We start from the raw sequence: 16011 nt of genomic DNA, 5'->3' as shown, positions 1-16011 counted from the left end.
TTTATAAGGCTTTAGACAAGGTGTGTGCCAAAACCCAGCTCCAAAAATGGGTCAAAATAGGGCCAAAACCAGGCCGGAAGTTCCAGGGAAAATTTCCAGGTTCCAGCCCATCTTGCCGAGATTTCAAACCTTGGTAGTTTAGTAATTTTGTTAACACTTAGTTTTTTCAGTCTCTTTATCATATAACCAGTGGTTAACTATGGTTCAATTTAAGTTTGTGGTTTGGTTCAATTCAAGGTAGTAACTTAAGTTGTCCATGACATAATTAGAATGAAACTAGGAACCCCACTGCTTCCCACAATTTTTAAGACAGTGTTATGCTTTTTGACATTTATACTTTCTCGTTGTAAACACAATTGGATAAAGCCTACACACCCCTCTATTTAAGTAACCCATCATCCGCAACTAGAACACTAAAGAATTTTCAAGTTAATTGCTTCATAATTGCTAGCCACTGCCATTGGCTTCTTCTCCATGGTGTGAGATCCTTAATTGAGCGAATTCTATCTAAATTAGTGGGATTGGTGGGACAAGTCAACTCCTTGAAAGTGTGAAGCCCGGGAGGTATTGAAGCTTCCTCTTAATTAAGTCGAAGAACATAAACACATTACTCACAGTCAGCTTAAACTGCAAGCATTGTGATAAAGGATCCTTGCTGCGCCGCCATTGAAACAACTTAATCAAGTATTGATCTGCATCCCCAAGATTCTTCTCCAAAACCTACTAACTCTGAACTGTAACTCATCCTATCTTCATTTCTAGAAATTGTTAGGAAAATGACCTAACTACCCTCAAAATGTTTTGATGATCGCAAACACATATAATTGAGAACTAATGATCTACTTGTGCGTTTAAAATGAACCTGTCAATATGATGTGAAACCCAACTTTAAGGTCAGCGTTTTTTGATGATTTCCCTAAAATTAAGGGCTGCCAAGAATCTTCCAGCAAATAAGTCTAATATTATAATGGTTTTAGGGTTCACAAGGGTTGGATAAAGGCTTAGAAGAATTCAGCCAGGCTTAGGGTTAAGAAGCTGAGCAATTTAAAATTGAAAACCTTGCTCTAATGATATTTATAGATCTGGATTTAGAAGCTAGCGTTTAGAAACTAGGATCTTAAGGTTTCTGTTAGGTTAGGAATGGGGCTGTTGTTGTTATTTTGTAATTTCAGATTTAATCCTAATGGTTTTAGGTTTAGTTGGACGTTAGAAGCTAGCGTTTAGAAACTAGGATCTTAGGGTTTCTGTTAGGTTAGGAATGGGGCTGTTGTTGTTATTTTGTAATTTCAGATTTAATCCTAATGGTTTTAGGTTTAGTTGGACGTTTCCTAATTGGAGGGGGACTCTTAGGGAAGTCCACTAGCATTAGGATTTGGAAGGGGAAGTAGAGCAGGTATAGGAGATGCTAATCCTAAGTGGGTTTGGAGTGTGGTTGAGGGTTTATGTTGACCCAGGGTTTAAATCTAGAGGTAGAAGATGAATTGCAGAATTTTACTGAAGAAGATGAAGTGCAGGAAATTTAGAAGAGACAGCGTTTCAGATTTTAGATGGAATCAAGGGTAGGCATGGGACGAGGGGTGATATGCAATCCAGCTAGGAGGGAAAAGGGAGGTAAGGGGGTGGGTATTAGAGACCCAATAGGGGACAGGTGCTGCTGCTGCCATAGAGAAGAAAAGACAGAGGGAGAGGGCTGAGAGGTTTGGAGAAAAGGGTGTCATAGGGTAGGGGAGGTTCTAAGGAAGATCATAGCGGGTTGAGGAAGGGGCTGGAGTGTCATGGGCATTGAGGAATGATGCTGCCAGAGTAGCACAGCAACGGGAAGGGGGAATTAGGGTTGCACAGGCAGGAGAGGGGCTGTAGGAGGTGAGAGAAGGGGATGGGGTATGCTGTACTTACTTGTAGGCTGCTGCAGTTTCTTAGAGTCGTTGATGGAGACCATATGAAGGGTGCTAGCTGGAAGATGGTTGCTGATTTTTAAAAAAGAAGCTTGCTGGAAATCCACCATGGCCCTCTGAAACAGGAACCAAGGTCCTCAGCTCAATAACTCCTATTCAAATAGTCAAGACTTTTTTTTTACAAAGGAAAAGGGTTTGTATAGCCTACCGAAGAGTCTAAACCAAAGTGGGACTCCATTATGGATTAGGATCCCATTACATTTAATCACAACCATCCAAAATAAAAATAAAAGATCTAATGGAAACTAAGATCCTACTTAACTGAAGACTCTAATTGACACATGCTGAATGCTATTCAACTAAAAGACTAATTGACACATGCTGAATTCTATTCAACTAAAAGAGACAAGTTGACACATGGTGAATCTATTCAACTAAAAGAGACTAGTTGACACATGCTGTATTCTATTCAACTAAAGACTCTAATTGACACGTGCTGAATTCTATTAACTAAAGACTAATTGACACATGCTGAATTTTATTCAACTAAAGACTCTAATTGACACATGCTGGAATCAAAAACTAAAGACTCACATGCTGAAATTGAAGCCTAATTAACTAAAGACAGCTGCAGAAATTAGAGAATTAATTATTCTAAGGGGAAATAAGGACAAAATTGCCCCCCATGGTTAACCCAGCCTAGGAAGGCCTTCACCTATCTGTGGGTTTTGAGCCCACCTTAGGGTTTTTGCCAACCCTGTTGACATCACAATATACAAAGCAGAACACCAAGGAGAGAGTGTATGTTGCACAGAAGCAGTCCAAGCATCATGAAAAGATAAACTTTGGGGAAATTTTCTCTCCCTTGAACTTACTCTGTGTTTACTATTACTCCCCCTCTCAAAAGTTTCACCTCAGATTCCCCCAAAAAATGAAGTATTACCTCTCCTCCCCGGATACTCAAAATAGCCAAGTTAACCTTTTTTTACCCCTTTAATTGGTCAAAGCAATCTTCTTATTTAATTTGGTATTTCTTCATTTTCTCCCTCTTTTACGATTAAAGCCATTTCTTTTTCTAATCTATTTTTCTCCTTCCTTTTCTTCCTTTTTTATAGGAACATATTATACGCGATTAGATGTATTTTTATTTATTGTTTCCTTTCTCTCTTTTTTAAAGGAACTTATATTTCATTTTGTTTTTAATGTTTTCCTTTATCCTTCAATGGATTCTTATAAAAGATGCAGATATTAAAAGAAAAAGTACATCTAATCAATGATTAATGGATTCCAAAAAAGACAGAAGAAGACAATTTTTTAAAAAAAATCCATATAAACACATTTAATGGAATCGTATAAAATAGATGAGAGGAAAAAATAAGATATAGAATTTGTACAAAAATGAAAAAAAAAATTTAATTAGTATCATGATTACCATAAAAGAGGGACAAAAAGAAGAGGGGGGAGAAACAAAGAAAAACAGGTTTAGAAGATTATAAAAAAATAAATAAAAATAAAAAACGATTAAAGGGGTAAAAACAAAGGGTAATCTGGCCATTTGAAACATCAAGGGAGAAGAAGAGGTAATAGTTAACTTTTTGGGGGTAATCAGAGGTGAGCCTTTTAAGAGGGGAGTCAGGCTAAATAGAGAATAAGTGCAGGGGAGAGATAGAAACTTACCCAAAATTTTTAAGGACTCAACGCATAGAAGAGCAACGAATGGACATCCTCACATGCAAGTACCAGTTCAAGGCTCAAGGATGAAGAAAAGATGGCACTTGCAAACCATGCATATAGATTAGGAAAGTGGCACGTAATTGCATGAAAAGTTAGGGTTTTAAAGAAGCTAATCATATGGGCAAAACGAGCTATTGGCTCAGCCTCATAGCGTGTAACCATAATTTTTTAAAAACATTTTTAAAAAGCCTTGAAAGGCCTATAATCTAAGTGCCAATCGACTGTGAGTAAAATATGCCTATCAACCAACACCATTCCAGATAGCTCATGGTACGTACCGTGAAAGACCAACAATCCCCACAGATGATGGTCACAGTCAACCGTCAATCGACCAAGGAGACAACTAGCCTTCTAATGGCTAGTTTCCAATGGTTAGAATGAGTCAGTCGACTAGGGGATCCCCAAGGTCAACCTTGAGCTCAAAAATATGATCTTCTTCTGTCTATTGGGACCCATTCTAACCCCCTTTTTTGGCTACAAATAAAGGTCATCATAACACTCTAAAGCATGAATCCAAGTATAAAAAGCCCTCATTATTGTTTCATCATTATAGCGACCTAGCCTCCCTTAGATCCAAAATCCTTTTGAAAATTCATTCCCTTTTCTTGTAGAAGGCTGTAGTGTTGATCTCAAGGTAGAGATTGGAATCTTCAGGGCTGGCATTTCAGTCCAACAGACGTGCCACCTCAAGGTTTTGTACGTGCTTGCAATTTTCTTTTATGTAACATCACTATTTGTAATTGGGTACTCTTGCCCAGAAGCAAGGTCTTATAAAAGTACTCTTGCCTAGACAGAGGTTCGTAAAAGGTGTTATATCCCCACCCACTATACTGAAAGTGGACATACTAGTGAAATCCTTCTAGAGGACTAGAAGATTGGACATAGATTCATTTGAATTGAACCATTATAAAAACCTATCTTTTCTCATTCCTTTATTTTATTTGCTTTCATTTTAAGTTGTTAATTATTTGCAAAGACAAGAATGTTTCACTAGTCTCAACCTATTCCCCTCACCCTCACCTCTAGGTTGACTTTCAGATACCTCTATTCCCAAGAACACTCCTACCAATTATATAGACCATTGGAATCCATCCTAACTTAAGCCTAAGCCTACACACAACATCCTCAAATCCAAGGGAACCCACATAACTCATCCCCTTATCAAGAACCTTAATCACTGATTTCTTGGTTAACATATCATTACCAAACCACATCATCACTACATCAACCCAAACATAAGATCCATAGAGTTTCTCCCATCTAAGCCAAGGTTTAAGCCCCATTCTAACATAGTGTGGTCAATCCGCACAAAATCTTCACATGGATTCAACAACCAAACTACCTCCTTTCTAGGGAAGCCATCAGAAAGGCCTACGTGACTAAGGAACCAACCGTAGTTCAAGTTAAGAAAATCATTGATCTAACACTACACTTCTAAAAGCAGAAAACAAATTAACCATCATGCACTCCTCCATTATTTGTCAATATAGATATTTATGAAACACAGTTATGATGAGTAAGCAAGCCAACCCCCCCCTCCCAAGACTCAACAAAATTAACCCCAGTCTCCAAAGGGTTCACTAGTGTCCTACGGCCCCACCAGCAAGCCAGAAAATTTTGACCAACACTAGGGATATTTTGGTAATTTTAGTCAATGTCATGGTGTCCTAGATCAGGGTCCCATTGAGTCCAGAATGTTGTCTGGACCTTGGATATAATCTTGTTTTATTTTTCTGGTTAGTATTTCGCCATTTATTTAAGAGTCCTAGTCTAGGTGAAATTCCCAGAGATGTTGGGGTCCTAGAAGTAGAGTCAATTTTAATCTCCTTATTTTTAGGAATCTATATCTACTAATAGAATTCGGATTGGAGTCTTCTAGTGTGAGTTATTGAGTTTTCTTGTTTTAAACGTCGTAGTTGAGTAGTAGTTTAGTTTTGGATAAGCCAACTAGAGTTCTAGTTGATTTTCCAACTTAAGAGTCTTTTTATTTCTTTATTTAAGGCTATAAATAAAGCCCTCCGGCCATGTATTTTTACATTGTGTTGAACAAAGAATCTGAATCTGAGGGAATTGAGTCATGGTCTTCTTGGAAGGGCCACAGCGGGTATCTTGCAATCATCTTCTTCAAGCTTCTTCCAAGTTCTTGCACCTTCTACAGCAGTACAACAATTCCAGCAGCATCCAAGCCCTAATCAGTGACTACAGCCCCTTTTCCCTTCTCCTTTCTCATCAAGAACCCTTCCCCTCCCCTCTCCTTTCTTGCACAACACCAAGAAGCCCTCCCCTACCCTGCGGCACCCTTTTCCCTCCCCTCTCACACCTTGCAGCACCCCTCCCTGTCCTCTCATTCAGCCCCCTCTCTTGCCTCTTATTTGTTGCAGCAGGTTCTGAAATTTCAGAATAGAGAGAGAGAGAGAGGACAAAAAAAAAAAAACAGACAGAAGAGAAAGAAAGAAAGAAAGGAAGGAAGAAAAGGAAAGAAAAAAAAAAAAAAGGGGGGAGTATCAAGAACAGCCCAAGAACTTACCAGGATCCAAGAAATCTCTTCTAACATCTCCAAGAACCTACCCAAGATCATCCTAAACCCTCCATACCCAACTGCAAGCTTTCCTGGGAATATTATGTATCACCAAACACAGCCCAGGCTTCTTTGTTGCAACCCATATTGATTCTGGGTTACCAAACTATCCCTTGGGAATCTGTTAAAACCTCAACATCTCTCAAATCTCCCCATAACTCTTTCCTTGGGTTTCTAAGTTATCCTAAAATCACCTATTAGATTTTTGTTAGATCTTTGACATCCGAAAACCTAACCATAGCAGATTCTCCGTTCCCATCTGATTTTATTAATTATTTGTTGGCTCAATAAGAAGATTCCGGTCTAACCCTAAATTCTAGGGGATTATTTCAAACAATCCTTAACTCTAGAGTTGGGCTACATGAGGTTGTCAATCCTTACCAACCAGGGTCATAGAAAATGAACACAACTAAACCTTCTTTCATTAAACCTACTTCATTTCTTCTGGCGTAGAATGTATGTTCATTTGGAATTTACTTTTACCCTTTTTAATCATCTTATACAATGAAATGTTTAAGGCCTTCCACTTTGTCCTACCAACACTTGTATATTCTTTTATATAAATAAACAACCCCTAGATACTAAAAGAAGCACTCAGTTTGGTTCCACTTCCCCACTAGTGATGCAGTAAAGAATGTATAAAAGGGTTAACTGGCCTTTCAAGTACTTAATTTTGGCCATGGGTGTGTCTCTAGACAGTAAACTTCTTGTTTGGGGGTTTATTGATGTAATGAGCCTAATTTATAAGCCCATATGATGGGGGTAATGGCATCACGGAATTAGGCTTTAATTTCAATATTTGATTTAGTGTTTTGAGTTAGATTAAGATACTTGGTTAATACATAGAATTGTGTATTGATTTTATTTACCTTGTTGAGTCTTCTAGAGTGATTCAGATGAGTCAAATTAGGAATTTTAAAAGGTAAATATATATAATCATCCCCCACCTTTGATAATGAATTGATGAATTAAATTTTGATTTTTGTTTATAGTGGTCAGTGAGGTTCAATGACATAACATCTCCTTCCAGCCCCCCCTTATGCTTTCTTGTCTTCTATTTTTCTCTTTTGTTCTCCCCCAAGGATATATTTCCCATGTAGCCAGACATTGAAGAATATCTTCAACAGTACTAATTTGAATTATCCCCACCTCAAGTTCTTCCTCAAGTTCTTCTTCTAACCTTCTAAATTCCCCAACCATAAATTTCTTTTTTTACTTCATATTTTCATACTAACCAGAAATCCCAAATTTCCAACTTAGATCTACACCAATCTAACCATTAGAACGGTCCCAAACTTTAAAAGATCATTCCCGTATATCATTACCTAAGTCTCTCCAAGTTTCATTCCATTCAAATAACTTTTCATCCCAAATCTCAAGAACCAACCCTGTTCAGCCATACACCGCATTACCCTAAATCTCTCCAAAAATGTCCAACCACCATGAGCTGCATTCTTATGTATCCCAATCAACCACCCCAAAATCATAAAATCCCTAAATCCTTAAGACATTTTGAATTATCCAGGGCTACATCAACCTGCCTCAACCCATAGAAATAACCAGAAGCAGATGGATGCATTTGGCTGAGATAAGACTGAAGATACTACTTTTTCGTAAGAACCTTATTACCAATATTATCAAATACAACGTCCCTTACTGGGCTGTAATCCAATCCTATACATGAAAACCATATCATAACAAGAATTTGTACACCTCAATACTGGTTCTCAATATACCGATACTCATTTCATAAACCCATTTAAAAGGGCAAGATGCAAATAGCTTTTAACCAGCCATTAGTCCTCAATAATCAAAATCCTCCAGCCATTGTCTGAAATTACATCCATCTTACTTAAAAGACCAAATACAGGTTTCCATTTGACCACATTTTCCACCTTTGGACAGTGCTAGATGATTCAGGGTGTATCACGAAGCTCTAATATAACCTCTTTAGATTCTCAATGGGTTAGGTGTTTTACACTTCTCCACTGTGAGCGTCCATGGGCCATCTTATTAATCTTACACACATGCTCACTCAAAAGTACCCTCCTAAAACATTATCCCATCCTTAACCATAAACTGTGTCCAACCTCAACTAATCCTGGCGAGGACTAAAACGGAGATATTAGTACTTGAAGGATAATCCAACAAAGTCTAGACCATGCAGCATTCTTGGGCAAATATATGATCAAACAAGATGATCATAATCTCATGAATGAATCATACAACAAAAAACCTTTCCATGACAGACATAAAATCCCACTCTACACGTAAATTTAGATGAACATTACTTCATTATCCTAAAACTGCTAATTTTGTTTCACCCTCTTACTAATTCCTACTCTTTAAAACTTTCAAGCAGCATGGCACAACTCCTGAGTCGGGAACTTCAAAGAAATGAGTATTGAACCAAATAGGGCATTTTTAAAATTTATCCCTCAAAGGATTAGTGTAATGTGAGCTCATTACTAGTAATGTAACTGAGTCATCCTAATGTATTCTTGGATGGTCAAAATGAACATATTTCGAAAGGGGAAAAAATCAAATTCCTAATGAGTTATCCTACAGGTTGAGAATGCGGCCATCCAAAGCAACGATCCAGACAATGATATGTGCACTTCCTTTTTCCAATGACATAAACTTAAATGCTTTTACAACTGATATAAACTTAAAACATTTTAACAAAAGCAAAAGAAGTTGGGATACACCCGCAGACCGAAACCAAAGAACCAGAAAGAATCTGGATAGTACCTCCACCAGACACTAGCGGATAAAGATTGAAAGGGGGGGAGAGGTCACTTTCTTGAAACCACGAATAGCTCTAAAATATACAAAACAGAACCTGCAGAACCTTACCTTCGGATCATCTTCTTTCTTCTGTAGGAGCTGATTCAATAGATCGATGCATTCCGTATACCTCCCCGACTGAAACAATAAAGCCGCCTCCTTAGCAAGACCAGCAGTGACGGAGAGTAGACCATCCTCTTCGGAAGAAGAACCATCTCTACTAGCAGTCGCTGAAGACGATAAATCTCGGAAGTCCATTACAGATCAAGATAGCCAATAACGAAGCCAAGCTAGAAAACCCAAGAATGAATTTCCTTCCTTTTCGTCAGATTCAGTTGGATCAAACGGACTTCGATTTCTGTAAAAAGCATTTGAGAGTTTCTTCTTCCATTTCACAATAAGAGCACACCAGCTTCACAAACCGAAACCCTAGGGTTCATCGTAGCCATTTGGACAAAACCCTTGGTTGCTCTTCTTTAGTCTCGGATTGATTTGATTTGCAGAGAGGTTACACTTGGCTTAACTAGATTGAGAAATGGATGAGACAGGAAAGGAAAGAGATGCGGAATTGCGATATAGGAAAAGTGACAGGTTCTCCAAAATGGGTATTCACGTTTCGGCCCTGCGTTTATGAGTTGCACTTTCTTTGTTGTTGGTTAGTACCAGTGAAAATCGACCTTAATTGGGTAATGGTTGGCTCTGTTAGAGCGAAAACTGAAGGCTCCTCCTTTCTTTGTTTTCCGAGTATTTCCCATCCGCATATGCGTCTTGAATGCGTTTGTTTGCTGGAATAAAGGTGGAGTGGGAATAAGGGAGTGGGAAAATTCTTGAAAAATATTAGGCGTGATAAATATGATTTTTCATCGTTTTCCTAATTTTCTTTAATTTGAATTCTTTTCATATCATTTCATCCTCTTATTTGAATTCTTTCCATATCATTTAATCTTCTCATTTGAATTCTTTCCATTCATCACTCTTCTCATTTGAATTCCTTCCATTCATCATTCTTTACATTTGAATTCTTTCCATACCATCTCATCCTTCCATTTCATTAATATCCTAATTTGGCTTTGGCTTGATTAGGTTTTTCTATTAAATCATTTCCATAAAAGGAACAATGAAGAGAGAAACAAGAATTTTTGAAAAGTTGGAGGGGGCCATGGCTCTCTGGCCCCAAGGGAGCTCCGCCCTTGTAAAATAGCCAATGTACTTATATACCTTTTTGACCATGTATATAGTTATCTCATGATGAACCGACGGCACCTCACAAAAGGACGGAGGGGGTGAAACCGGTTTAAAAGCATCCCTCCAAATCCGGCAAAAGTTTTGATGTCCGTTCTCCCACCACACAATTTAATTGCCCATGTTTGAGTCTAAATTTGAAATCTTTAGTATTGAAATCCCGCCGCCCCCCTAAATGAATGCAAAGGCACCAAAGGTAATGGGCAAATCCACCACCCTAGGTTGACATTTATATATAATATGCATTACCACTCAATCCCCAACACATCACATTCACCATCATAATTTGAAATAAAAATGAACAATGAATAACACAAGAAAATAAATTCATATTGCCATCTATACTTGCAAAGTCTTACCACATCAATCACAAGAGTGAATAATAAAATAATAATAGAATTAAATAGGACACGAGTCAAATACACAAATACATAAGGATGTATTCCTTACCTGTCAATGACAAAATGATTTCCAAGAGTCCAAGAAATCCACAAATCAAAGTGTTAACAAGCTACACAAACCCTAGAAAACATATAGATTAAATTAGGTTAAAGTTGGGATAGAACTAATGTAACAACCCCCGTATTTCTAATCCGGGATCCGTTTTGCAGGTCCGAGAACCCAAAGGTCTAGTCGGGTAAATTTGTGGAGTGTCCGGATAGAAGTCCATGATCCATACCCTGAAACCATGGATCTGGATTCTTTGGCTGAAGAGCTTGCCTTGCTTTGTAGTTGGACTTCTAGAAGACAAGTGATGTCTGGGGATGTTTGGAATGAAGATAAGATCTCCCCCATGTCTTCTTTAGGGCTAGGTTGTACTTGGACATCAACCCCCTAGCAAAAGCACCCTTGTATAGCAAAATACATGGGGGCGGTTGCTAGTGGCAGTCGATTGAACCAAGCAACCCCTGGAGCGACCGGCCTGGTTCTGGTTGAGGGGTTTTGCCCTATTTTGCCCCCTGACTTCTATAAATAGTAACCCTTGCCTAAATTTACGAATATTTTATTCGTGGTTACCGTTTTTGGAGGTTAAACGACTGCGGAGAAGTGCCGAAAGCAGATATGAAGTGTCGTTGGAGTCTCAGAAGGTTCTACTGTTATTCATAGTCAATCCAATTGAGGTAAGTGGTTCCCTGTTCATTTATGTTTCACCACTTGCTATGATTAAGGTAGATTAGTATTCCCTTTGGTTGTTCTTGATCCTTCTATTGCATTGCCTACCTTTTTGTTAATCTTGGTGAGATCAAATCCAAAAAAAAACCCTGCTTTCGTGAAAAGGGCTGATCATATCAAGAGGGAGGTTTTTGGATAACCAATTTGATATCTTTGTTAGGTTTCCTTTCACCCATTGGCTATAGGAGTGTTAGATTCGAGATTCAAACTATGATCACTCGAAATCCGGATTGAAAACGGATGATCAGAAGCCTGAGTTTCGGATTTGAAACTTACTATTTTTGGGGCGGTCACTAGTGGCGATCGCTCAACCTAAGCGATCGGCACGAGCGACCGGCTGATACACAATGACCAAATGGCTTTTGGTTTTGATCCAATTTGATTCATTTGACTTATACCTTATTGTAACCCAATGTATAGGTGTTCTCTGTTTGAAGAGAAAGTTTTATAATTGTTTACGGATTTCTTTTTACGGACGAATTACTTATATGCAGGTAAGGACATACAATCCTATCTTTATAAATTGGCTTGAACTTGCTAGTCCAGTGTCTTCTTTCACTGTTCTTTTGTTCTATATACTCTTTGTAATCATGTTTCATATGCTGATCTTGTTATATGACTGCTGTTTACACTGTCTTTACTTATACTATGATTGTTATGAATGTGATGTACTTTGATGGTTGTGAATGTGATATACTGATGATGGTTAGTATGTGGTTCTGATGGATGAGGTATTCCATTGGGATATCAGAAGGCTGTGGTATGGGACACATGCCTGCTGATGTCTCTAGCACTGTCATAAATACTAGATGACATACTTAGGTAGAGTCTAGAATTGCATGGCTGGGTACCCCACATGCTACTACCCTTTCGGTAGGGGGATTGAAACTGGATAACCCGTGATGATAGTGATGTGACGTTGGTCCACTGTTGGTCATATAAATGGTAGGGTTGCATATGTTAGGGTTGGGCTCATGGACGTCCAAGGAACAGACCGGGTGTCATGAGGAGTCATGAGAGCATTCCGCCCAAACAATATGTGGATGATCATAGGGTTATGGAATGAAGTCCAATAGCGGTAGCCAGTCCGTGAGGATTCTCATTCCTAGGTTGCAAAGGATACTGAACCGAGTTGGTCGGTGCCATAGGGGATGTATCTGAACTTCATGTAGACATGTTTCCTGTATGACCTTGCATTGGATTAGAAACCCCGACATGCGCTAGTACTCATTGCCAATGGTCGTGGTGAGAGAGTGTTGACTTAACCCCAGCCATGGTTTGAGACCCAGGTGTGGACTTTCCATTTTACCTAGGATCCCTACAGAGGTAACCAGTCCTTGCGGGATCAGAGTGACTAGACCTACCCAAAGGAGGGTTGGTGTATATCTTAAAGCATGTCAACTATTAGAGACTTGCATAGTTAGATCTAGTAGCATTCATGCTTTGCACTCATACATATCATATATGCATTTATGATTTGTTGGACATATGGATGGGAATTGTTATTGTTCTTATTGAGTTCTCCAGAACTCATTCCTTTATTTGTATATGTTTTATTAGTCTGTGCAGATCGAGGAAATGTGTCGGAAGATGGATTGGTTTCCTTTGAAGGAACCTTCCCGTATGAAGAAGATGTGGCACCGACAATGGGAAATGGAGATAGCCTGTGCGGGAGCTCCTGCTAGTGCATGGAATGCGCTTATCGCACCCATTGATGGGCAGAGGAGAGAAGTTGCCAGGCAGTTCGCTCAACAAATGGAGAAGAACTGGAGGACCCCCTTTCTAGAGATTCATGAGAAACATTACTTAGCTTTAGAGAAGGAAACTAGAAAGAAAATAATTTAACTCTTTTTGAATTGCTTCCGCTGAACTCGTATTCTTTTGATTTATTATTATTTCATTGATTATTTTATTGGAGTAGTTGGACTCCTATAATCCTTTAATTCTTTAATTGAACTATTATTGCTCTTGATTGTCTTTATTTGTATTTATTATTGTTGATAGACTAAAAGCGTGGATCCTATGATGGATCACTCCCACGGGTTGTTGGGCGGGTAACCGAGACCGCCGGGTGGGGTGGGACAACTAAGCATCAGTCGGACCAAGAACACCACCAGTATAGGGCGGTTGGTCCAGGCTCACCAGGACCAGTCAATTGCCCCCTAGGCTGCAAACCGAAGTGGCCATCTCAAGCTTAATTCAAATTCCAAACTCGTGGGACTTCAATGGAACAATAACAGTGTCCCCAAAAAACCCATCCAAACACCTAGACAAGTATTCAACCAAAAAGCCCCAATTTGGTTAACAAAGAGTTGCTTGTGAGCATCTTTGAGATGATAAATCATTCTTAAATGGAAGAAATAACACAATCCATCACTTACTAGAGTTGGGAAACATGCTAGGTAACACATACAAGCATTAAATTCTTTCAACTACCAACATCCACCACCATCAATGCAAACATTCATCATAAATACATCAAAGGAATAGTAGCAAAGAGGGTTTTAGAGGTCTTTTGTCAGCATGCGATTATCCTTGTGATTCATGCTTCGGCACTGTCAATTTCGCCAAGATTTCACTAAATCCCAAGCTCTCAGCCTCCAAAGAACAAAAACAATTCGTATATGAGGCTAAAGAATAATAAAATGGGGTTTTAAGACTTGAAAACCTGAAATTGCCCTTTTTTGGGTACTAGGTAGTTAGTCAGTTTGATTGATTGCCCCCTAAGAGACCACCACTAGAATTTCTTCATACAAATGCGATTTCCAACAAACTTCGGAGTGTAGACTCCTCTAAACATTCTTGCCTCAATGGTTACTTTACCTTGGCATTGGGGTTTTCTTGCATGCCAAAATTGCAGTTTTAAGCCTTCTGGGTTAGTTTTCTCTCTCCTTCCAAAATCATCTAAGGTGGCTGGGTCATCTTCTAACTTGTCCAAGTCCATAGGTTCACTTTTCAAAATCTCAGTCTCAACTTAAATGATCCAAATCTGCTTTCTACTAGCACTTTGAGTTCATGGACCTAAGACGATGGATTATCGGATTAGAATTTTAGGGGATTTCACACAACATAAAAATCAATAGACCAAACTAGATCCATGTGCAGAAAGGTGCATGTTTATTGGATACAGATCACACAAAAAAGGATATTTATGTTACAACTCCAATGCCAATAAAATATATGTCACACTTGATGTTGCCTTCATTGAATCTGATTTTTCTACCCAACATCTCCACCAAGTGTTAGTATCCAGGAAGAAGAGGCGGATAAAAATTGGTGGGATATTCCAAATATGCTGTTGCTTGCAATCCCTAAAAATACTACATCCACATAGCCCCTTATGATGGAGAAGAGTATACTGGCACATAATGTGGCCCCTCAACCATGATCTCACCGTCACCTATGGTGGTAGTCTGACACTCTATGGAAGATGAATAGAAGGATTCGGCCAGTGATGGGCTTCAAGAAGAGTCTCTAGGGACTCCAGATCATATTGCTTTATAACAAGACCATACAGTGGCTACCAAACAACCTTTGATCCATTCCTCTCCCTCCTTAGTACCCGACCAAGCTCCTGCAAATGATTCTAAGGTAAATACTTCTTCTCAGCCCTGTGATTCTCTACATGGTTGCAAGACGTATGTTTTTCCTGATAGGCACAATAGGGGCATGGCACCTGATAGGTACTCTCCAAAAGTCAAATATAGGAAATCGAAGCTCTAATAGCAAATTATTTGCCAATGAGAAGATTATCAGAAACATACAAAGCTTTCATTACAAATGTCTCTGTTGAGCTTGTTCCTGAAAGGGTGGAGGATGTCATGAAGGATCCTCAATCGCAACCATGAAAGGGGAGATGGATGCCTTAGACAAGAATGGAACATGGAAGCTCGTCAGTCTTCCACAAGGAAAAAGGCAATCAGATGCACGTGGGACTTCTCAATAAAGTACAAGTTTGACGGGTCCACTAAGCGATACAAGGCATGGCTTGTTGTAAAGGGGTATATCTAGACATATGGGGTTGATTACAAAGAAATGTTTTGTAGGAGCAAAATCAAATACTCCAAGAATTATGATTTCCTTGGAAGCTAACTTTGATTGGCCGTTGCATCAGCTCAACATAAAGAATGCATTTCTTCATGGGAACTTGAAAGAATAATTTGCATGAAAATCCCACCAGATACAAGTGTGATGGCAACCTGAATGTTGTGTGCAGATTGAAACGGTCTCTCTATGGACTAAAACAATCTCCCTGTGCTTGGTTTGGAAGATTTTGTTAAGCTACGAAGTGGTATGGATATGAGAAAAGCAATGCTAACCATACCTTGTTTCTGAGGCAGAATCTTGGAGAATTGAAATATTTCCTTGGAATTGAGGTAGGTCAAAAGAAGGCATCTTCCTTTCCCCAACAAAAGTACGTGCTAGATCTCCTTGCCGAAGTTAGAATGCTAGAGTGCAAGGCAGATGATACATTTATAATACAGAATTATAATGTGAAACCCAACTATAACCTTGACCCGGAAACCCTATTGTTTGTAGGTCCGAAGACCCGAAGTGAAGGAAGAAGGAAACTATGGGCCCTCTCAGTAGAAGTTATGGTGT

At 39.0% G+C, this 16011-nt stretch overlaps 1 protein-coding gene across 1 annotated transcript in view; it reads right to left on the bottom strand.

The window, feature by feature from the left end:
- The window catches only part of LOC149007514 (uncharacterized), a 54150-nt gene extending 44355 nt beyond the window's left edge, over window positions 1-9795 (bottom strand). Inside the window, exon 1 of the mRNA XM_089166052.1 lies at window positions 9064-9795. Coding sequence (XP_089022178.1) covers window positions 9064-9252 — 189 coding nt within the window. The 5' untranslated portion in view covers window positions 9253-9795. The remainder of the gene's footprint in view (window positions 1-9063) is intronic.
- Between the last annotated feature and the right edge of the window lie 6216 nt (window positions 9796-16011).

This window comes from Hakea prostrata, chromosome 8 (genome assembly GCF_041222555.1).
Source record: "Hakea prostrata isolate BN-2017 chromosome 8, UWA_Hpros_2, whole genome shotgun sequence".
Taxonomy (NCBI): domain Eukaryota; kingdom Viridiplantae; phylum Streptophyta; class Magnoliopsida; order Proteales; family Proteaceae; genus Hakea; species Hakea prostrata.
Note: the sequence above shows the minus strand (reverse complement) of the source record. Positions and strands in the feature narration are given on the sequence as shown.